This window comes from Falco rusticolus, unplaced genomic scaffold (genome assembly GCF_015220075.1).
Source record: "Falco rusticolus isolate bFalRus1 unplaced genomic scaffold, bFalRus1.pri scaffold_114_arrow_ctg1, whole genome shotgun sequence".
In the NCBI taxonomy this organism is placed as follows: Eukaryota; Metazoa; Chordata; class Aves; order Falconiformes; family Falconidae; genus Falco; species Falco rusticolus.
The window spans coordinates 29,695-50,606 of NW_023618151.1; the positions used below are offsets into that span (position 1 = coordinate 29,695).

Here is a 20,912-nt window from a genome sequence, read left to right on the forward strand (position 1 = left end):
GGGTGCTGTGGGTGCTGTGGGTGCTATAGGTGATTTAGGTGATGCTATGTCTGTTATAGGTGCTGTGGGTGCTGTGGATGCTGTGGGAGCTATAGGTGCTGTGGGTGCTGTGGGTGCTTTTGGTTCTATCGGTGCGATAGGTGCTATAGGTGCTGTGGGTGCTATAAGTGGTGTAGGTGCTGTGGGTGCTATAGGTGATATAGCTGTTGTGGGTGCTGTGGGTGCTATAGGTGCTGTGGTTGCTGTGGGAGCTCTGGGTGCTATAGGTGATATAGGTCCCATAGGTGCTGTGGGTGCTTTAGGTGCTGTTGGTGCTATAGGTGCTGTGAGTGCTTTGGGTGCTATGGGTGCTTTGGGTGCTGTGGGTGCTTTAGGTTCTGTCGGTGCTATTGGTGCTATAACTGCTGTGGGTGCTGTGGATGCTATAGGTTCTGTGGGTGCTGTGGATGCTGCAGATGCTGTGGATGCTGTGGTTGCTGTTGGTGCTATAGGTGCTATAGCTGTTGTGGGTGCTGTGGGTGCTATAGATGCTGTGGGTGCTATGGGTGCTGTGGGTACTGTGGGTGTGATAGATGCTGTGGGTGCTCTGTGTGCTAGAGCTGCTATAGGTGCTGTGTGTGCTGTGGGTGCTATAGCCGCTATAGGTTCTGGGGGTCCTATAGCTGCTATAGGTGCTCTGGGTGCTATAGGTGCTGTGGGTACTGTGGGTGCTATAGGTGCTATAGCTGCTGTGAGTACTGTGGGTGCTATAATTTGTATAGGTGCTGTGGGTGCTATAGCTGCTATAGGTGCTGTGGGTACTATAGGTTCTCTGGGTGCAATAGGTGCTGTGGCTGATGTGGCTGCTCTGGGTGCTGCAGGTGCTATAGGTGCTGTGGGTATTGTTGGTGCTGTGTGTGCCGTTGGTGCTATAGGTGCTGTGGGTCCTATAGGTGATATAGCTGTTGTGGATGCTGTGGGTGCTATAGATGCTGTGGATGCTGTGGGTGCTATGCGTGCTATAGCTTCTATAGGTGCTTTGTGTGCTGTGGGTGCTATAGCTGCTATAGGTGTTCTGGGTGCTATAGGTTTTCTGGGTACTGCAGGTGCTATAGGTGCTATAGCTGCTGTGGGTGCTATAGGTGCTGTGGGTGCTCTAGGTGATTTAGGTGATGCTATGGGTGTTATAAGTGCTGAGGGCACTGTGGGTGTGATAGGTTCTGTGGGTGCTGTGCATGCTGTGGATGCTGTGGGTGCTTTGGATGCTGTGGGTGCTATAAGTGCTTTGGGCTCTGTGGCTGCTGTGGGTGCTATAGGTGCAATGAGTGCTATAGGTGATACAGGTGTTCTGGGTGCTATAGGTGCTATAAGTATTGTAGGTGCTATAGGTGCTCTGGGTGTTAGGGGTACTGTTGGTGCTGTGGGTTCTGCGGGTGCTGTAGGTGCTGTGGGTGCTGTCGGTGCTATAGTTGCTGTGGGTGCTGTGGGTGCTATAGGTGATTTAGGTGATGCTATGGGTGCTATACGTGCTGTGGGTACTGTGGGTGCTGTGGCTGCTCGAGGTGCTTTGGGTTCTCTTGGTGTTGTGGGTGCAATAGGTGCTGTGGGTGCTGTGGGAGCTATAGGTGCTGAGGGTGCTTTAGGTTCTATCAGTGCTATAGGTGCTATAACTGCTGTGGGTGCTGTGGATGCTTTGGTTGCTATAGGTGCTGTGGGTGCTGTGGGTGCTATAAGTGGTATAGGTGCTGTGGGTGCTATAGGTGATATAGCTGTTGTGGGTGCTGTGGGTGCTATAGGTGCTGTGGGTGCTTTAGATGCTGTGGGTGCTATAGGTTCTACAAGTACTGTGGGTGTTGGGGGTCCTATAACTGCTATAGGTGCTGTGGGTGCTATAGGTGCTATAGCTGCTGTGGATGCTGCGGATGCTATGGGTGCTATAGGTGCTGTGGGTGCTGTAAGTGGTATAGGTGATACAGGTGATGTGGGTGCTATAGCTGCTGTGGGTGCTGTGGGTACTATAGGTGCTATGGGGGCCATGGGTGCTGTGGGTACTGTGGGTGCTATAGCTGGCTATAGCTGCTGTGGGTGCTGTGGATGCTGTGGGTGCTGTGTGTGCTATAAGTGGTATAGGTGCTGTGGGAACTGTAGGTGACGTGGGTGCTGTGGGTGCTATAGGTGCTGTGGGTGCTATAGGTGCTGTAGGTGCTCTGGGTGCTGCGCATGCTGTGGGAGCTGTGGGGTTTTGTTGCGACGGAGGGAAGACACAGTCACTCAATATGAGTGATCAGCAGACTTCGTTTATTGTCCCTTACGGTCACCTTTTACGCCTTGTTATAATTAGCTCATGCATATTACAGAAGTTAAGCTCATTATTGGTTAGTTGCCTAAATACCAAGCCCGCCCCTGGTTTCTCTTCTGGAGTTACCTGTTCCCACCTGGAACATTCTTTTCCCACCGCGATCTTCCTGTTTCTGTGTAACAAGGACAGCCAAGGCCAGTGTATTTTGCTTTACTTCAGAGAAGCTGAGAGCGATGTGCATTTCTGTCCAGGGGCTGGACTATGTCTGTGTGACCTTTTCAGCTAGCCAGTTACCCACAGGTCTTATACGTGCTGTGGGTGCTATAAGTGGTATGGGTGCTGTGGGTGCTATAGGTGATAGAGCTGTTGTGGGTGCTGTGGGTGCTATAGATTCTGTGGGTGCTCTAGGTGCTGTGGGTACTGTGGGCGTGATAGATGCTGTGGGTGCTATAGCTGCTATAGGTGCTGTGGGTGCTATAGCTGCTATAGGTGCTGTGGGTGCTGTGATTGCTATAGGTGCTGTGGGTGGCATATGTTCTTTGGGTGCTGTGGGTGCTGTGGGAGCTATAGGTGCTGAGCAGGTTTCAGTGGGTGCTATAGGTGCTTTGTGTGCTCTGGGTGCTGTGGGTGCCATAGGTGCTGTGGGTGCTGTCCTGCTGGGTGCCGGGTGCTGTGGGTGGTATGGGTGCTGTGGGTGCCATAGGTGCTTTGGGTGCTGTGGGTGTTATAGGTGCTATAGGTGCTGTGGGGGCCATAGGTGCTCTGGGTACTGTGGGTGCTTTAGGTGCTATAGGTGCTGTGGGTGCCGTGGGTTCTTTGGGTGCTATAAGGGCTGTGGGTGCTATCGTTGCTGTGGGTGCTATAGGTGATTTAGGTGATTCTATGGGTGCTATAGGTGCTATAGGTGCTGTGGATGCTGTGGCTGCTCTGGGTGCTGTGAGTGCCATAGGTTCTGTGGGTGCCATGGGTGCTCTTGGTGCTGTGGGTGCTATAGCTGCTATAGGTGCTGTGGCTGCTGGGGGTGGTATAGCTGCTATAGGTGCTGTGGGTGCTATAGGTTCTCTGGGTGCTATTGGTGCTGTGGGTACTGTGGGTGCTATAGGTGCTGTGGGTGCTGTGGATACTGTTGGTTCTCTTGGTGCTGTGGGAGCTATAGGTGCTGTGGGTGCTGCGAGTGCTGTGGGTGCTATAGGTGCTCTTGGTACTGTGGGTGCTATAGGTGCTGTGGGTACTGTGAGTGCTGTGGGTGCTATAGCTGCAATGGGTGCTATGTGTGATATAGGTGCTCTGGGTGCTGTAGGTGCTGTAAGTATTGTGGGTGCTATAAGTGCTGTGGGTGCTATAGGTGTTATAAGTATTGTGGGTACTATATGTGATGTGGGTGCCATAGGTGCTGTGTGTGCTATAGGTGCTGTGGGTGCTGTGATTCCTGTGGGTGCTGTAGGTGCTGTGGGTGCTCTGCGTAGTGTGGGTGCTATAGGTGCTTTGCGTGCTGTAGGTGCTGTGGGTGCTATAGGTGCTGTGGGTGCTATAGGTGCTATGGGGGCCATGGGTGCTCAGGGTGATGTGGGTGCTATAGGTGCTATATGTGCTTTGGGTGCTGTGGGTGCCACAGGTTCTATAGGTGCTGTGGCTGTGTGGGTGCTGTGGGTTCTGTTGGTGCCATAGGTGCTGTGGGTGCTGTGTGTGCTGTGTGTGGCATATGTTCTTTGGGTGCTGTGGGTGCCATAGGTGCTGAGGGTGCTCTGGGTGCTTTGGGTGCTGTGGGTGTTATAGGTGCTATAGGTACTGTGGGGGCCATAGGTGCTCTGGGTGCTGTGGGTGCTATAGGTGCTCTGGATGCTGTGGGAACTATAGGTGCTGAGTAGGGTGCTGTGGGTGCTATAGTTGCTGTGGATGCTGTGGGAGCTATAGGTGCTGAGCAGGGTGCTGTGGGTGCTGTAGGTGCTGTGGGTGCTGTGGGAGCTATAGGTGCTGAGCAGGTTTCGGTGGGTGCTATAGGTGCTTTGTGTGCTCTGGGTGCTGTGGGTGCCATAGGTGCTGTGGGTGCTGTGGGTGCTGTGGGTGCCATGGGTGCTGTGGGTGCTGTGGGTGCCATAGGTGCTGTGGGTGCTGTGGGTGCTGTCGTGCTGGGTGCCGGGTGCCGGGTGCCGTGGAGCATGTTCTGAGCAGGGTGCTGTGCAGCTGTGTGTGGGCATGCTGGGTGTTTTGGGTGCTGGGTGCCGTGGGTGCTGTGGGTTCTGTGGTTGCTGGGTACCGGGTGCTGGGTGTTGGGTGCTGTGGGTGCTGGGTGTCAGGTGCCGTGGCCGGATGGGTGCTGAGCAGGGTGCTGTGCAGCTGTGGGTGGGCATGCCGGCCTGGTACGTGGCCGCGTGCCGTGCCAACGTGCGCAGCGGCGCCATCATGGCCAACTTGTCGGACACGGAGATCCAGCGCGAGATCGGGATCAGCAACCCCCTGCACCGGCTGAAGCTGCGCCTGGCCATCCAGGAGATGGTGTCCCTCACCAGCCCCTCCGCGCCCGCCTCCGCACGCACGGTGCGCTCGCACGGGGGGCTCGCACGAGGGGCCTTTCATGGGGGGCTTTGCACGAGGGGCTTCACACGGGGGCTTCGCAAGGGGAGATTTGCACCAGGGAGCTTCACGCAGGGGCTTTGCACCAGGGATCTTGCACAAGGGGCACAAAGACCTCACGCAGGGGCTCTGCACGGGGGGATTTGCACCAGGGATTTTGCACGGGGGCCTCGCACAGGGGCTTCACACCGGGGGATTTGCACCAGGGACCTCACATGAGGGGCTTTGCGTGGGAGGCCTTGCCCAAGGGACTTTGCACCGGGGCTTTGCACGAGGGGCCTTGGACAGGGGGCTTTGCACTGGGGGGCCTTGCACAAGGGCCTCACACAGGGGGATTTGCACCAGGGAGCTTCACGCAGGGGCTTTGCACGGGGGGATTTGCAGGGGGGGGCCTGGCACAAGAGGTCTTGCATGAGGGGCCTTGCACGGGGGGCTTTGCACCAGGGTCTTTGTATGGTGGGCTTCACATGGGGAGCTTTGCACGGGGGGCTTTGCACCAGGGGGGGCTCATGCAGGGGGCTTCACACCAGGGGCTTTGCGTGAGGGGGCTTGCACGGGGGGCTTTGCACTAGGGCCTTCGCACAAGGGCTCTTGCATGTGGGCTTCACAGGAGGAGTTTCGTGTAGGGGGTTTCACATGAGGGGCCTGACACCAGCGCTTGCACGGGGACCTCACACAGCCCCGCGCTCGGGGGGGGCCTTGCATGGTCTCACGTGGCCTTGCACGAGTGCCTTGCACGAGTCCCTTGCACCAGTGCCTTGCACACCCCAATGACACGTGTGTGTGTCACCCCCCCAGTCCACAGGCAACGTCTGGATGACTCACGAGGAGATGGAGTCGCTGACGGCCACCACCAAGCCGGTGAGCGTGAGCCCTCGTGTGACGCACGAGGAGGGGGGGTGGGGTGTCGTGGGATGGGGGGATGGGCCCCCCTGATGCGTCTCCCCCCCCCGCCCCTCCCCCACCGCTGCCAGGAGACGAAGGAGATCAGCTGGGAGCAGGTAGGGGCAGGGGCTTGCACGAGGGCAAGGGCTTGCACGACGATGGGCCTTGCACGAGGATGGGGCCTTGCACAAGGGGTTTATAGGAGCCCAGGGCTTCGCACGAGGGTTTGTGCAGGAGGATGGGGCTTTGCACGGGGACCTTGCAGGAACAGGGGGCCTTGCAGGCTGCCATGACCTTGCACGAGCCCCCTCCCCCAGAGCCTTGCACGAGGGACCTTGCACGTGTCCTGCCCCTTGCACGAGGGTTTGCCCCCCCCGCCCCCGAACCCTGAGCCTTGCACGAGGGCAGCCACTGGCACAAGTGATCTTGCACGACGGTCCTGGCAGAGATAAGGGGGGGAAGTTTCACAGGAGGGTCCTGGCAGGGGTAAGGGGGAGTTCAGAAGGGTCCTGGCAGGGCAAAGGACAGGTTTCCCAGGGAGGGCCCTGGCAGGGCTGCGGGCACAGGGGCTGGCAGTGGGGGGGGACCAGCGGTGCCAGGCGGTGGCTGTCCCCAGATCCTGGCCTATGGGGACATGAACCACGAGTGGGTGGGGAACGAATGGCTGCCCAGCCTGGGGCTGCCCCAGTACCGCAGCTACTTCATGGAGTCGCTGGTGGACGCCCGGATGCTCGACCACCTCAGCAAGAAGGAGCTGAGGGGGCAGCTCAAGATGGTCGACTCCTTCCATCGGTCGGTGGGGGGGGGGGTCCCCACTCACCCCCTAATTATTTTTTTGGGGGAGGAGGGGTTAGTCCTGGGTGTGGGGTGTGGGTCAAAGGGGAGGGGAGGACCTGGGGATGGAGGGGCAATAGGGATGGGGGTGGTTGTATGGGGTGGGGGAGAACCATTGGGGATCGGAGGGGGGGGGGGGGTTGGGAATGGGGGACCCCCCCTTGGGATGGGGGACGCCACTTGGAATTGAGGATCCCCCTGGGAATGGGAGGCACTGGGGATGGGGGGTGGTCTCTGGGAACGGGGGTTCCCCAGGTAACAAGGTACCCACCCTGGGAAGGGGGACCCTCAGGGTGACCCCAGGACCCTCTGGGTGACCCTGGGACCCTCGGGGTGACCCCAGCCCCCCCAGGGTGACCCCAGCCCCCCCCCCAGGGTGAGTCTCCATTACGGCATCATGTGCCTGAAACGCCTCAACTACGATCGGAAGGAGCTGGAGCGGCGGCGGGAGGAGAGCCAGGCCCAGAGCACCGGTACGGGGGTCCAGGGGGCTCCTGGGGGGTCCTGAGGGGGTCCTGAAGGGGAGAGCCAGGCCCAGAGCACCGGTACGGGGGCCTGGGAGGGTCCTGGGGGAGTCTGGGGTGTCCGGGGGGAGGCCTGGGGGTTGGGGGGTGGTCCTGGGGTATCCTGAGTGGGCCTGTGGGGGTCTGGGGGGGTCCTGAGGTTCCTTTGGGGCACCATGGGGTGCCATGGGTCACTGTGGGGTGCCGTGGGGTGCTGTGGGTCACCTTGGGGTGCCATGGGGGTGCCGTGGGGGTACCGTGGGGTGCCATGGGGGTGCCATGGGGTGCTGTGGGTCACCTCGGGGTGCCATGGGGGTGCCATGGGGTGCTGTGGGGCACTGTGGGGTGCCGTGGGGCAGTGACGTGTCCCCCAGACGTGGTGGTGTGGTCGAACGAGCGGGTGACGGCGTGGGTGCAGAGCGTGGGGCTGAAGGAGTTCGCCCGCAACCTGGGGGAGAGCGGGGTGCACGGGGCGCTGCTGGCACTCGATGACACCTTCGACTGGGCTGACCTGGCCCTGCTGCTGCAGATCCCCACCCAGAACACCCAGGTGGGCCACTGGGGGGACTGGGAGGGGCTGGGGGGGGACCGGGAGGAACTGGGAGAGGACTGGGGGCAACTGGGAGGGACTGGGAGGTAGTGGGAGGGGACTGGGGGCAACTGGGAGGGACTGGGAGGGGACTGGGAGGAACTGGGGGCAACTGGGAGGGGCTGGGAGGGACTGGAAGGAACTGGGAGGGGACTGGGGGCAACTGGGAGGGGCTGGGAGGTACTGGGAGGGAACTGGGGCAACTGGGAGGGACTGGGAGGGGCTGGGGGGGGACCGGGAGGAACTGGGAGAGGACTGGGGGCAACTGGGAGGGACTGGGAGGTAGTGGGAGGGGACTGGGGGCAACTGGGAGGGACTGGGAGGGGACTGGGAGGAACTGGGGGCAACTGGGAGGGGCTGGGAGGGACTGGAAGGAACTGGGAGGGGACTGGGGGCAACTGGGAGGGGCTGTGAGGTACTGGGAGGGAACTGGGGGCAACTGGGAGGGACTGGGAGGGGACTGGGGGGGACTGGAAGGAACTGGGAGGGGACTGGGGGCAACTGGGAGAGGACTAAGGGGAACTGGGAGGGACTGGGGGCACCTGGGGGTGCTGAGAGGGGACCGGGGAAACTGGGAGGGGACTAAGGGCAAGTGGGAGTGACTGGGGGGCACTGGGAGCACCTGCGGGTGCCGAGAGGGGACTGGGGGCAACTGGGAGGGACTGGGGGAGCTGGACAGCCACAGCCCCCCCCAGGCGCGGCAGCTGCTGGAGAAGGAGTTCAGCGCCCTCATCAGCGCGGGCACCGACCGGCGCCTGGACGAGGTGGGGCCGGGACCCCCCCTCCATGGGACCCGCACCTATGAGACACACACCCCCCCCCCCCATGGGAGCCCAGAGACCCCACCCATGGGTGGCCCCACCATATGGGATCCTCCAGCTCCCACCCAGTCCCCATCTCAGGGGTCGGGGTGCCCCCCCATACACCCCCAGGGACCCCCCAGCCCCTATCTCAGGGCTCAGGGTGCCTCCCCACCCGTGGGTGCCCCCCCATACACCCCCAGGGACCCCCCAGCCCCTATCTCAGGGCTCAGGGTGCCTCCCCACCCATGGGTGCCCCCCCATACACACCCAGGGACCCCCCAGCCCCTATCTCAGGGCTCAGGGTGCCCCCACCCTACACATGGACACCCCCTCAGGGACCCTCTAGCCCCCACCCCCACCGCCTCAGGGACCCTCCAGCCCCCCCCCCCCGCCTCCCCAGTCCCTGTCTGAGGGGTCAGGGTGCCCCCCCCCACCCATGGGTGCCCCCCCCAGGACGGCTCCAAGGCCTTCAGCCGCTCCCCGTCCTGGCGTAAGCTGTTCCGGGAGAAGGAGCTGCGGGGGGCGGGCCCCGACGCCGCCGAGATGCTGCCCCCGACATTCCGAGGGGGGCCCCTGGGGACCCCCGCCCTGCCGCTGCGCAAGATCCAGCCTGAGGGTGAGGGGGGGGCGGGTGGTATGGGGGGGCAGACTGGGGGTGGTCGGGGGGGGCTGCAAATGGGGGGGTCTGGGCCATATGGGGAGGCTTGTGGGGGTGGACGACTCGGGGTGGTCAGGGATGGGGGGGCTGGAAATGGGGGGGGGGGGGGCTGGGTCATATGGGGGGGGTGGAGAAGCCACGGGGGTGGGCACAGAGCTATGGGGGGGGGGGGGTCCTGACGCTGTGCCCCTTCCCCCTCAGGTAACTCGCTGCCCCCCCAAAGAGGGGATGGGGTGTCTGTGCGGACCTACTCCTGCTAGCGGTGAGGGGGGGCTGGAATGGGGGGGGGGGGGAGGCAGGATTGGGGAGGGCACCCCTGAGAAATAGGGGAGGGGGCTGGGAAAATGGGGAGGCTGGGGTGGGGGTGGGGGAAGGTCCTGGGGGGGGGTAATAGGGACAGGCGGTTGAGTGATGGGGGAGGAGGGGGGGGTGCGAAATTGAGGGGGGGGCTCAATTGGAGGGTGTCCTGGTTGTGGGCCCCCCCTCACTATTCCCCCCCCCTCCCCCAGGTGCCCTGAAGTGATGGATGAAGCCTTGGGGGGGGTGGGGGTGGGGAAGAACACACCCCCAAAAACCGTCCCCCCCCAAACCACCCCCTCCCCATGTGTGTGTGCAGGGGGGGGTATTTGGGGGGGGGGGGGGGGGCTTCCCCCCCCAGTTGCCAAGCCCCAGGTGGCTCTGGATCTGCTGCTAAAAAAAGGGGGGGGGGTTGGGGGTCTCCCCTCCCTCCACTGCCTTGCCCCCCCCCTCCCCCGCAGCAACCCCCCCCCTTTTTAATTCCCTCATCTTGGGGGGGGGGAGGGGCACGGGGGGGGGGTTTTGCATGGAAAAAAAATTAAAAAAATGGGGAAACAACCCCAAAACCCTCAAAAATGCGGAGTTTGTGTCACCCCCACCCCAAAAAAAGGAAATGGGGGTCGCCCCCCCCCCCATTGACCCTACAGAGCCCCCTGGGCCCCCCCATTCACCTATAGCCCCCCCCAATCTCTGTAGCTGCCCCCCCCCCCATATACCACCACCAGCGTTTCAGGCCTTTTATTTGCAGCCCACCCCCCCAAAATGGGGAGGGGGGCACGACATGGGGGCGGGCAGCTGAGGGGGGGTGGTCCCGGCCCCCCCCAGATCCATTCAGGCTTCTGGTGCCTCGAAGAAGCTCGCGAGTGACCTTGCGGAGGGGGGAAGATTAAATTGCGGGGGGGGGGGAATCACACATACATAACACACACAACCCCCCCCAAAAATAAGGGGGGGGGGTGGGCAAGGTGATGGGGGTTTGGGCCCCCCCATTTTGGGGAGGGGGGGGAGCACTTACTGCAGTAAAGCCCCTGAGAGCTCGTCCACGAGGCTCCCTGGAAGGCAAAGGGGGGGTCTGGGAGGGTGGTGGACCCCCCTCATTGGGGGGTGGGGGGGTCTGGGGGGGGACTCAGGTGGTCGTGGGAGGAGCTGGGGGGGGTCATAGCAGGGTTTGGGGGGGGGCTCGGGGGATTTGGGGGGGGCCGTGAGGCATCGGGGGGCTGGGGGGTGTCCAGGGGCATGAGGGGGGGTCGTGAAGCACTTTGGGCGTCTGAGGGGTGTTTGGGGGACATCAGGGGCATTTGGGGGGGTCGTGGGGGGTCTGGGGGGGCTCAGGGGGATTTGGGGGGGTCTGGGGGGTGGGGGTGGGGGTCTCACCGGGCTGGCAGGCGGTGTCACACAGCAGGGGGCACAGGTAGCAGAACTGGCAGCCCTGGGGGGGGGGAAAGGGGGGGTAACAGAGATCACAGGGGTCACGGTCACAGGGGTCGCGGGGTCACGGGGTTACCTGGCAGTGGGGACAGTGGTCACCGGTGTCACCCTCGGCGCAGGGACAGTGGGCGCAGAGGCGGCAGCGCTGGAAATGAGGGGGGGCAAAGGGGTCACTGAGGGGTCTTGTGTCCCCCCTCCCCCCCCCCCCCCAGGAGTGGCCCTGGTCCCGGGGGATGGGGGGTGTCCCCAAGGGGGAGGTCCCTGTCCCAGGGGGGCTCTGACCCCCGGGGGGGGTGTCATGTGTCCCCTCCCCTGCTCAGAGCGGCCCTGATCCTAGGGGGGAGGGGGAGCGTCTCTTGTCCCCAAGGAGGGGGGAGGGTCCCTGTGCCAGGCAGGGGGGTTCCCAGGGGGTCCCCAGGGGGGCTACGTCTGTCCCTGGGGGGGTCCCTGTCCCAGGGGAGTCTCTGTCTCCAAGGGGTGGTCCCTGTCCCAGGGGGGTCCCCAGGGGGGCATGTCTGTCCCTGGGGGGGTGTCTCTGTCCCGGGGGGTCCCCTGCCCCCCCCTCCCAGTACCTTGCATAAGGTGCAGTAGCGGCAGATGGAGCCAGGCTGGTAGCGCCCTTCGGCCTCCTCCTCCTCCTCCTCCTCCTCCTCCTCACTCCCTGAAATTTGAGAGGAGGGGGAAGGGAGGTGTCACCCCTGACACCTGAGTGTCCCCTCTTCCCCCAACCCCGGCCCATCCACCTTCATCTTCCTCAGAGCTGGCCCCGTCACCATCCTCATCTTCATCTTCGTCATCCTCCTCAGAGCTGGGGGGCTCAGCTCGGTGAAGGCCTTCATCGCCCTGGTGGTCCTCATCGCCATGGTGACGGTGGCCTTCATCATCGTTGTCACGGTGATGGTGGCCTTCCTTGCCATCGTGGTGGTAGTGGTGGCCTTCATCATCGTCATGGGGATGGTGGCCTTTATCATCATCATCATCGCCACCATGGCGATGGTTGTTGGGGGCTTCCTCATCGTCATGGTGACGACTGGTGGGGTCATGGTGAGGAAGAGGATGGTGCTGGGGGTCCCGGTCCCCATGGTGGCCGTTGTGGTGATGATGATGATGAAAGGGGGGTTCCCCGTCACCACGGTGATGCTGGGGTTCCCCGCTGCCATGGTGATGACCAGGGGGGTCCCCCCCACTGCTGTCGCCATGACGATGATGCCCAGCCTCCTCGTCGTCATGGTGATGATGATTATAATGATGGCGGTGCTGGGTTTCCCCATCGCCGGGATGATCCCGGGCCCCGCCCCCCTCGTTGCCATGGTGATGGGGATGCTCCTCGTTGCCATGGTGACCCCCGGGGGTCCCCCCTTCCCCGCCGGGAGGGCCCCGGGCCAGCAGTAGCCCCAGGAGCAGCCCCAGGAGCCAGGACCCGGCCATGGCGACGACGGCTCTGAGCGACAGCCCCAGCTGCCCACCCCTCCCCCACCACCCCCACCACCCCCTCCGCTATAAATAAACCCATTTGGGGGGGGGGGGGGGGGGAGCTGTGACCTGAGGTCACCCCAAAGGCCACCCGGACGCCTGGGTCCATCCCACAGGCCCCCCCCCCCAAATAAACTCGCTTTGCCGCACACTTGGGGGGCAGCCCCCCCCTCCCCCTCCCATTATTCTGGGGGGGGGGGGGGATGGGCAGTAATTGGATCCCCTCAGGGCTATAAATAGCCACCGTGTGTGTGTGTGTGTGTGTGTGTGTCATGTGCTGCCCCGAGGGGTTATGGGATACCCAGATGTATTGGTCACTTTTTTGGGGGGGGCATCCTAACCCCTCCCCCTCCCCTGGGGGAAGCCGGAGGTCTGGGCTCAGGGACAAGCGGGGGCAGGAAGGACACGAAGTGGGGGGGAGGGGGGGCAAGGGATGTGTGTCACCAACAACAGGTCCCCTATCTGGCCTTGTCCCCCCACCCCCAGGTAGCCTTGGGGGGGGGGAGGCAGCTGGGGGTGGGGATGGGGGATAAAGGGGACCCCCCCCAGGAGGTGCCAGGCCCACAGCATCATGGGGGGTGCGCAGGTGAGTGCGAGAGGGACGTTGTGGGGCTGGGGGGCAGCTGGGGGGGGGGGACGGAACCATAGGGACCCCCCCATGGGCAGCTGTGGGGGAGGAGGGCCACGGGGACCCCCATTATGAGCAGCTGGGGCAGGGGGGCCATGGGGACCCCCACCATGGGCACCTGTAGGGCTGGGAGGGCAAGCTGTGGGGTGGGGGGGGCCATGGGGACCCCAACTAGGGGCAGCTGAGGGGGGGGCAGGCATGGAGACCCCCATCATGGGGATGTGGGGGCAGGGAGGCCATGAGGACCCCCCCATGGGGCAGCTGTGGGATGGGGGGGCCACGGGGATCCCCCCATGGGGCAGACCCCCCAGGCTTCCCCCCGTGTCCTTCAGGTGCTGGTGTTGGTGACGCTGATGGGGACCCCCCTGGTGGTGGGGACCCCCCTGGCCCCGGGGCCCCCCCTGATTGTGGGGAGCCCCGTGGGGGGGGGTCCGGGCCGCCCCCCCTGCCGCCCCATCAATGTGACAGTGGCGCTGGAGAAGGACGAGTGTCCCCAGTGCATGGCTGTCACCACCACGGCCTGCGGGGGGTACTGCCGCACCCGGGTAGGGGGCTGGGGGGGGGCTGGGGGGGCTATGGGGGCGGGGGGTACTGCCACACGTGGGTAGGGGATTGGGGGGGGCTGTGGGGGGCTGTGGGGGCGGGGGGTACTGCCACACGTGGGTAGGGGGCTGGGGGGGGGCTGGGGGGGGGCTATGGGGGTGGGGGATGCTGCCACACGTGGGTAGGGGATTGGGGGGGGCTGGGGGGGGCTATGGGGGTGGGGGATGCTGTTACACGTGGGTAGGGGATTGGGGGGCTGGGGGGGCTATGGGGGTGGGGGATGCTGTCACACGTGGGTAGGGGATTGAGGGGGCTGGGGGGGGCTATGGGGGTGACGGGTACTGGCACACACGGGTAGGGCTGGGGGTACTGGGGGGCGGGGGGTCTCTAGGGGCTATGGGGGGCTGGAGGCGGGGGAGGGGCTATGGGGGGACACGGGGGCAGAGGGCAGGGGGTACTGCTGCACGCGGGTAGGGCAGGGGGCTGGGGGGGTCTATGGGGGCGAGGGGGCCATGGGGGGACATCGGGGGGGGGGCCTGATGGGGGGGGGCTGTGGGGTACCGGGGGTCCCGGGGCACTGCGGGGGGGGGGGGGGCGCGGAACTGTGGGCGTCCCGGGACACTGAAGGGGGTTGTCAGGGCTCAGGGGGGGTCCCAGGGGGCTGGGGGGGGGGGGTACCATGGTGCGGGGGGGGGAGGGTACCAGGGAGCTGGGGGGGTCCCGCGGCGCCGTGCCGCGCGGTGACACCCCCCCCGCCCCCCCCAGGCCCCCGTGTACCGCAGCGCGCTGGGCCCCCCCCCCCAGGCTGCCTGCACCTACCTGGGGGTGCGCTACGAGCGGCGCGCGCTCCGGGGGTGCCCCCCCGGGGCCGACCCGGGGCTCGCGCTGCCGGTGCCGCTGCGCTGCGGCTGCGCGCGCTGCCCGCTGGCGGCCGCTGACTGCGGGGGGGCGGGGGCGGGGCCGGCGCGCTGCGCGGGGGGGGACGCCCAATAAACCGTCACCCTGCAGACCCCCACCTTGACCCTGGGGACCCTCCACCTTGGGGACCCCCATCCTGGGGACCCTCACCCTGGGGACCCCCGACCCCAACACAACGACCCTTGGGGACCCCCAACCTTGGGGACCCCCGACTCTGGGGACCCCCACCCCAGCACCCCAACCTTGGGTACTCCCGGACCCCCACCCCGACTCTGGGAACCCCTCCGCCTTGGGGACCCCCACCGACCCTGGGGACCCCCCGACTCTGGGGACCCCCCACCCCAGCACCCCAACCCTGGGGACACCCGGACCCCCACCCCGACCCTGGGGACCCCCCGACCCTGGGGACTCCCGGACCCCGACCCCGACTCTGGGAGCCCCTCCGCCTTGGGGACCCCCGACTCCCCACCCCGGCCCTGGGGACCCCCGACCTTGGGGGGACCCCTGACCCCCCACCCCGGCCTTGGGTGCCAGGGTGCCCTGGAGGGGTCCCAGGGGGATCCCTGCGGGATCCCAGATCCCATCCCAGGCCCCAGGTTCCCGCCTGGATCCCAGGCTCCCGCCCAGATCCCGCACCCCCCCCTCGATCCCCCGGGATCCACCAGACCATTCAGCGAGTGCAAAAGATCCCGGTGTAATGAGCACGGGGCGGGGGGGCACACAGCGTCCCGGGGCGGGGGGGGATGCACACTGTCCGTTCCCCCCCGGGGGGTCTCTCGGTGCAGGGGTCCCCCCGGGGGGGGTGCCCTGGGAAATGGGTGCCCGGGGGTCCCGGGGGGGTCCCGGGGGGGTCCCGCGCCCCCCTAGATGAGGTCCATCAGGATGTCCTCCTCCATGACGCTGGGCGCCTGCACCGGCTGCAGCCCAGGCTGGGGGGGCCCCCGCGGGCCGGGGGGGGGCAGCAGCATCTGGCCTGGGGGGGGGAGCACAGGGTCGGGGGGCTGCGGGGGGCCGGGGGGGGGGGGCAGCCGCCGTGGGGCCGCGGGGGGGAGGGAAGGGTAAGGGCAATGGGGGGGGGGCGGTGGGGGTCCTGGGGGGGGTCACCTGGGATGGGGCCACAGGGGGGGCTGGGGGGGACAGTGGGGGGGCCGGGGAGGGGTGTCCACATAGGAGGGGGATGCAGGGGGGAGCAGGGGGGGGAGCGGGGGGGGGGGGCGGGGGGGGAGCGGGGGGGGGGGCAGGGGGGGTCCCAGGGCTGACTCACAAGGGAGGGGGGGCCTGGGGCCACTGTGGGGACCAGGGGGGGCAGTAGGGGGGTACCGGGGTGGGGCAATGGGGGTCCCGGGGGAGTGGGGGGGGGAGGGGGGGGCAGTGGGAGTGCCAGGGGGTGTAGGGGGGTCCCCGGGGTGAAGTGGGGGTCCCAGGGGAGTGTAGGGGGGGGGCCCTGGGGGGGAGGGCAGTGGAGTGGTCTGGGGGGGAGTAGGGGGGGGTCCCAGAGAGGGCAGTGGGGGGGGGGCAGTGGGGGGAGGTCCCGGGGGGGGCGGGGGGGGGGTCCCTCGGGGACGCAGTGGGGAGGGGTGCCGGGGGGTGTCCCGGGGGGGTCCCTCGGGTCCCTTACCTGGCAGGGGGGCGCGGGGGGGCCCCAGTGGCGCGGGCCAGGCCTGCCCCGGGGGGGGGTGCAGCAGCGGCAGCTGCCCCTGGCCCAGCGCCTGGTGGGGCAGGAGGGGCTGCGCCGGCGCCTGCAGGTGGTGCAGGGGCTGCGCCGGGGGGGGCACCCCCCCCTGGGGCTGGGGGTACACGGGGGGGGGTCAAGGGGGGCCGGCGGGGGGGGGCTGCACCCCCCCCCCCCCCCTAGCCAGCAGGGGGGCGAACATTGCCCCCCCCCCGCCTCCAGCCACCACAGGGGCAGGCAATGCCCCCCTCCTTCACCAAGAGGGGGGGTACTGCCCCCCAGCCCCCTGCCCCCCCCCCGCCAATTAAAATGGGGGAGTTATTGCCCCCCCCAATTCCCCCCCCGAGCCCAAAGATGCCCCCCCCCAGGGCTCAGAGACCCCCAAACCCCAGACTATCACCAGGCAGTTGCTGCCCCTCAGCCCCCCCCAAGTGGCGGACGTTACTGCCCTACCCCCATCTGCCCCCCCGAAGGTTCAGAGCCCCCCCCCAAATCCCCCAGGCCCCCCCCCCCGGTAGTACAGGGGGGTGTCACAGAGCCCCCCCATAAAGCCCCAGCCGTTAAGGGGCTGTTGCTGCCCCCCCCCAATTATGGGGGGGTCCCTGTTTTTGGGGGGGGTGTCCCTGTCTCGGGGGGTCCCCGTTCTGGGGTGTCCCCGTTACTCACCGGCTGCTGGCTCAGCAGGAGGCTGCGGAGCTGGGGGTTGGCACCGGGGTTCTGGGGGCGCAGCAGGGCCCCCCCTGCCGGGTTGGTTTGGGGGGGCCCAGGCTGGGGGGGCCCCGGGGCCGGGGGGGCCGGGGGGGGCGCCGAGGCAGCGGGGGGGGCCGGGGGGGGCTGTGCCTGCTGCTGGCTGGCAGCCGCCTGCTGCTGCGCTCGGAGCTGCAACTGGGGGGGGGAGGGGTGTTGGGGGGCTGGGCACCCCCATGGGTGCCCCCCCGCAAGCACAGGGCCCCCCCCAACCCCCCTCTGGTCCTCAGGGACCCCCCCATCTCCCAGGAACCCCCCAAATCCCCCAGCCGCCCCCCAAATCCCCCCGCGGTCCTCAGGGACCCCCAGATTCCCCCCAGACCTAAAAGATTCCCACAAAATGGCCCCAGCCCCACGGTGCCACCCCCCAACCCCCAGCCCCTTGGTGCCCCCTCAGTAACCCCCCAGCCGCTCCCCAAACCCCCCACAATCCCCCCCCCGCCCCTCAGTGCCCCCCCCCGCCCCTCAGTGCCCCCCCCAGCCCCTCAGTGCCCCCCCAGACCAGGCTTTGCTGTCGCTGCTGCTCCTCCATGATGCCCACCGTGGCCATGCCCGGGCTCACCTGCTGCCCAGTCATCTGGGGGGTGGGGCGCAAGGGTGAGCGGGGGGGGGACGACCAAGGGCACCCCCAAACCCCGTACACCACCCCCCTGCCCCCCCCTTACCTGAGGCTGCACCCCTGAGGCCACGGGGAGGGTCCCCGGTTGCTTGGGGAGGAAGGAAGGGGCGCCTGGGACGGGGGCTGAGCCCCCCAGCTGTGGGGAGACAGGAATTGGGGGTGGTCCTGGGGGGGCAGCACCCCCTGAAGGAGGTGGGGGAAGCTGGGGGGCACAAAAACACCCCCCCGGGGGGGTTGGGGCACTTAGGGGACACGAATACTTTTTCCAAAGAGGTCTGGGGGGTGCCCTGGGGGGACTGGGGGTATGCAGGGGGGTCCGTGGGAGCCCCTGGAAGTCTGGGGGTGAACCAGGGGGTCCGTGGGTGCCCTGTGGGTGCGCGGGGGGGTCTGTGGGTGTCCCAGGGGGGGTCTGTGGGTGCCCTGTAGCTGCCCTGGGGGTGTCTCGGGGTGCCCTGGGGGTGCTCCAGGGGGTCTGGGGGTGCCTGGGGGGTTTGTGGGTGCCCCAGGGGGTCCATGGGTGACCTGTGGGTGCCTGGAGGGGTCTATGGGTGTCCCAGAGGGGACTGTGTGGGTGCGCCAGGGGGTTTGTGGGTGCCCTGGGGGGGTCCGTGGGTGCCCTGGGGGTGCCTGGGGTGTCCGTGGGTGCCCTGGGGGTGCCCCAGGGGGTCTGGGGGTGCCCTGGGGGTTCCGTGGGGGTGGGTGGGTGCCGGGGGGTCACTCACACTGCGCTGCTGCTCGATCTTCTGCTGCTGCACCTGCTTGTGGTTGGTGATGACCTGGCGGATGCCGTTGACAAAGCCGCTCTGGTCGTAGGGGATGAGCCCCATGAAGATTTTCTTCTTGGAGGAGTAGAGCAGCATGAGGACGCGCACCTCGCAGGGCGCCGTGTGCGGGAAGTGCACGCAGCCCGCCTGCAGGGACATGCCACACGCTAGTGACACGTGACGCGGTACGGCCCCGCCACGGTGGCAGGGGGGGGGCGCAGTGCGGGCAGGCCGCACGTCAGGGACACACAGCACATCAGGGACACGTGGCACGGACACGTGACACACAGCGTGTCAGGGGTGTGTGACACACATGCAGCATGTGGCACAGACATGTGGTACATCAGGAACACGCAACATGGACACGCGGCACAGACATGAGACATGTAGCACAGCAGGGGCGTGTGGCACGGACACATAGCATGTCAGGGACACACGACACGGACACATGGTACAGACACACAACACAGTGTGTCAGGGGTGTGTGACACATGCAGCATGTGACACGGACATGTGACACATCAGGGACACATGACGCAGCATGTCAGGGGCGTATGACACACATGCAGCATGTGATGTGGACATGGAGCACATCAGGGACATGTAACATGGACACACGGCACAAACGTGACACACGGTGTCAGGGGCATGTGACACACGTGTAGCAAGTGACAGACATGTAACATCAGGGACATGTGACATGGACACACGGCACGGACATGTGACACACAGCGTGTCAGGGGCGTGTGACACATACAGCACGTGGCACAGACATGTGGCATGTCAGGGACATGTGACACGGACACACGGCACAGACATGTGACATGCAGCATGGCAGGGGCGCGTGGCACAGACACGTGGCATGTCAGGGACACGCGACATGTCGGGGACATGCAGCCAGGAGACACGGCCTGTCTGCAGATGTGTGGCAGGGAGGTTTGGGGGTGTTCGGGGGGGAGTTAGGGGGACCCTGGGGGGTTGCAGGGTCTCTGGGGGGGATTGTGAGGCCCTGGGGGGGGTGCTGGGGGGTGTCTAGGAGGGGCTGGGGGGTCTCTGGGGGAATTTGGGAGGCACTGGGGGAGGTTGGGGGGGTCTGAGGAGGTTTGGGGGGGCCCGGGGGAGTTGGGAGGCTCTGGTGATTTTTGGGGGGTCTCTGGGGGGATTTGGGGGTCTCTGGGGGGATGTGGGAGGCCCTGGTGGTGTTTGGGGGGGGTCTCGGGGGGGGGGGGGGTAGGAGGTCTCTGGGGAGGGGTCTTCTGGGGGGATCTCTGAGGGGATTTGGGAAGCCCTGATGGTGTTTGCAGGTCTTTGAGAGGGTTTGGGGGGGTTCCCAGGGGGTTTGGGGGGTCCCTGAGGGCATCCAGGGGTCCCCGGGGGGTTTGGGGGGTCCCTGGGGGGGTGTTGGGGGGGTCCCCGGGGGGTCCTTACAAAGCCGTTGCCCACGACGCAGCAGCCTGGAGGGATGCTGGGGACCGAGGAGGGGCAAGGCAGGGGGGCTGCTGTAAGGGGACTTGGGGGGGACAGGGGAGTTTCGGGGGGCCCTGGGGGGGGAGGGGTCCCCGGGGGGGGCTGGGGGTCCCGGGGGGTGGGGGTCTCCGGGGGGTCCTTACGAAGCCGTTGCCCATGATGCGGTAGAGCCCCTTGAGCGACTCCAGGTCCTTGTTGGTGAAGTGGAACTGCACCATGCGGGAGTTCCTGAAGAGGGGTCCCAGCGTGGTCTGGGGGGGGCACGGGAGGGTCAGGGGCTCCCCAAAACCTGCCGGTGGGGGCTTGGGGGCACCCCCAAACCCCCCAGGGGGCAGGGGCACCCCAAAACGGGGGGTTAGCCCCCCACCCCCTCACCAGGAGCTGCTGCGGGATCAGCTGCATGATCAGCTTCTGCGGCCACTGGTCTGTTTTCCTGCGAGGGGGGCGGAATAAAAAAGGGGTGACCCTGGGGGTCCCATGGCCCCCCCAGCCCCGTGACCCCCCCGAAATCCTTCTGGGCCCCCCGAGCCCCCACTCACAGGTTCTCCCCGGCGTTGACGTAGACCTGGCAGGGCAGCGACCGCGTCAGCTTCGTGCTGGAGTCCACCGAGGCCGGCTTGGGTTTCTGGGGGGGGGCACGGAGGAATTGGGGGAGGGGGGTGTCACATACCCCTCCTGCCCCCCAACCCACCCTGGCACCCACAGACCCCTGCCCCAGCACCCACCCCTGCTCTCCCAGCCGCTCTCCAGGGGGTCTGCGCCCCCTCCAGCACCCTGGGAGCCCCAAAAGACCCCCCAGACCACAAAGCCCCCCTAGACCACCCCCAAACCTCGCAAGGACCCCCCCAGACCCACCCCAAACCCTCCCAAAGACCCCCTCAGACCCTACAGACCCCCCCAGGGCCCCCCCAGACCTCTCCAGTACCCCCAGCCACCCCCCCAAACCCCCCCTCCCCTCCGGCCTCCCCAGCACCCCACTCTCCCCAGCCCCCCAAGACACCCCCCCCAGGACCCTTCACCCCCTCCCCAGCCCCCCAGGACCACCCTGCCCCCCTCCCAGGACCCCCCCCGGCCCCCCCTCACCTCCTGCCACTCCAGCACCCCGCTCCACGCCAGCACCTTGTTGCTCACAGACTGTTGGGGTCCTGGCAGGGGGGCGGCCCCCAGCGGGGGGGCTGCAGGCTGGGGGGTGACACTGCTGGGGGGGCCCCCACTGGGCTGGAGGCGGAGGG

At 66.4% G+C, this 20,912-nt stretch overlaps 3 protein-coding genes across 6 annotated transcripts in view; 1 reads left to right on the forward strand and 2 right to left on the reverse strand.

The window, feature by feature from the left end:
- The window catches only part of PPFIA3 (PTPRF interacting protein alpha 3), a 29,759-nt gene extending 19,915 nt beyond the window's left edge, over positions 1–9,844 (forward strand). For 2 of the 4 annotated variants that reach the window (XR_005102111.1, XR_005102112.1), the window contains exons 21-27: positions 4,616–4,816; positions 5,651–5,713; positions 5,827–5,853; positions 6,354–6,529; positions 6,947–7,044; positions 7,449–7,624; positions 8,359–8,427. Coding sequence is in view for 1 of the 4 variants with exons in the window: in XM_037374658.1 (XP_037230555.1) it covers positions 4,616–4,816; positions 5,651–5,713; positions 5,827–5,853; positions 6,354–6,529; positions 6,947–7,044; positions 7,449–7,624; positions 8,359–8,427; positions 8,920–9,082; positions 9,326–9,384 (1,032 nt within the window). In the remaining 3 variants the exon portion in view is untranslated. Of the gene's footprint in view, positions 1–4,615; positions 4,817–5,650; positions 5,714–5,826; positions 5,854–6,353; positions 6,530–6,946; positions 7,045–7,448; positions 7,625–8,358; positions 8,428–8,919; positions 9,083–9,325; positions 9,387–9,633 lie in introns of those variants that run through there. The other 2 variants (XM_037374658.1, XR_005102113.1) reach the window with 2 other exon arrangements.
- Positions 9,845–10,157: 313 nt separating this feature from the next.
- Positions 10,158–14,582, reverse strand: LOC119141965 (sarcoplasmic reticulum histidine-rich calcium-binding protein-like). Its single transcript, XM_037374664.1, has 7 exons — positions 14,313–14,582; positions 11,593–12,067; positions 11,422–11,510; positions 10,926–10,994; positions 10,796–10,850; positions 10,437–10,473; positions 10,158–10,289 (listed from the first exon to the last, which is right to left on the reverse strand). The coding sequence occupies exons 1-7, from the start codon at positions 14,544–14,546 to the stop codon at positions 10,253–10,255; spliced, it is 996 nt and encodes a 331-aa protein (XP_037230561.1). The 5' UTR covers positions 14,547–14,582; the 3' UTR covers positions 10,158–10,252.
- Positions 14,583–15,086: 504 nt separating this feature from the next.
- LOC119141963 (mediator of RNA polymerase II transcription subunit 25-like) lies at positions 15,087–20,907 on the reverse strand (the record flags this gene model as incomplete). The annotated part of the gene is made up of 10 exons (XM_037374663.1): positions 15,087–15,384; positions 16,030–16,198; positions 16,750–16,968; positions 17,333–17,407; positions 17,496–17,585; positions 18,172–18,360; positions 19,824–19,931; positions 20,056–20,113; positions 20,220–20,305; positions 20,764–20,907. Coding segments are annotated over 10 exons (1,248 nt in total), but the record flags the coding sequence as incomplete, so codon positions are not given.
- Positions 20,908–20,912: the final 5 nt, after the last annotated feature.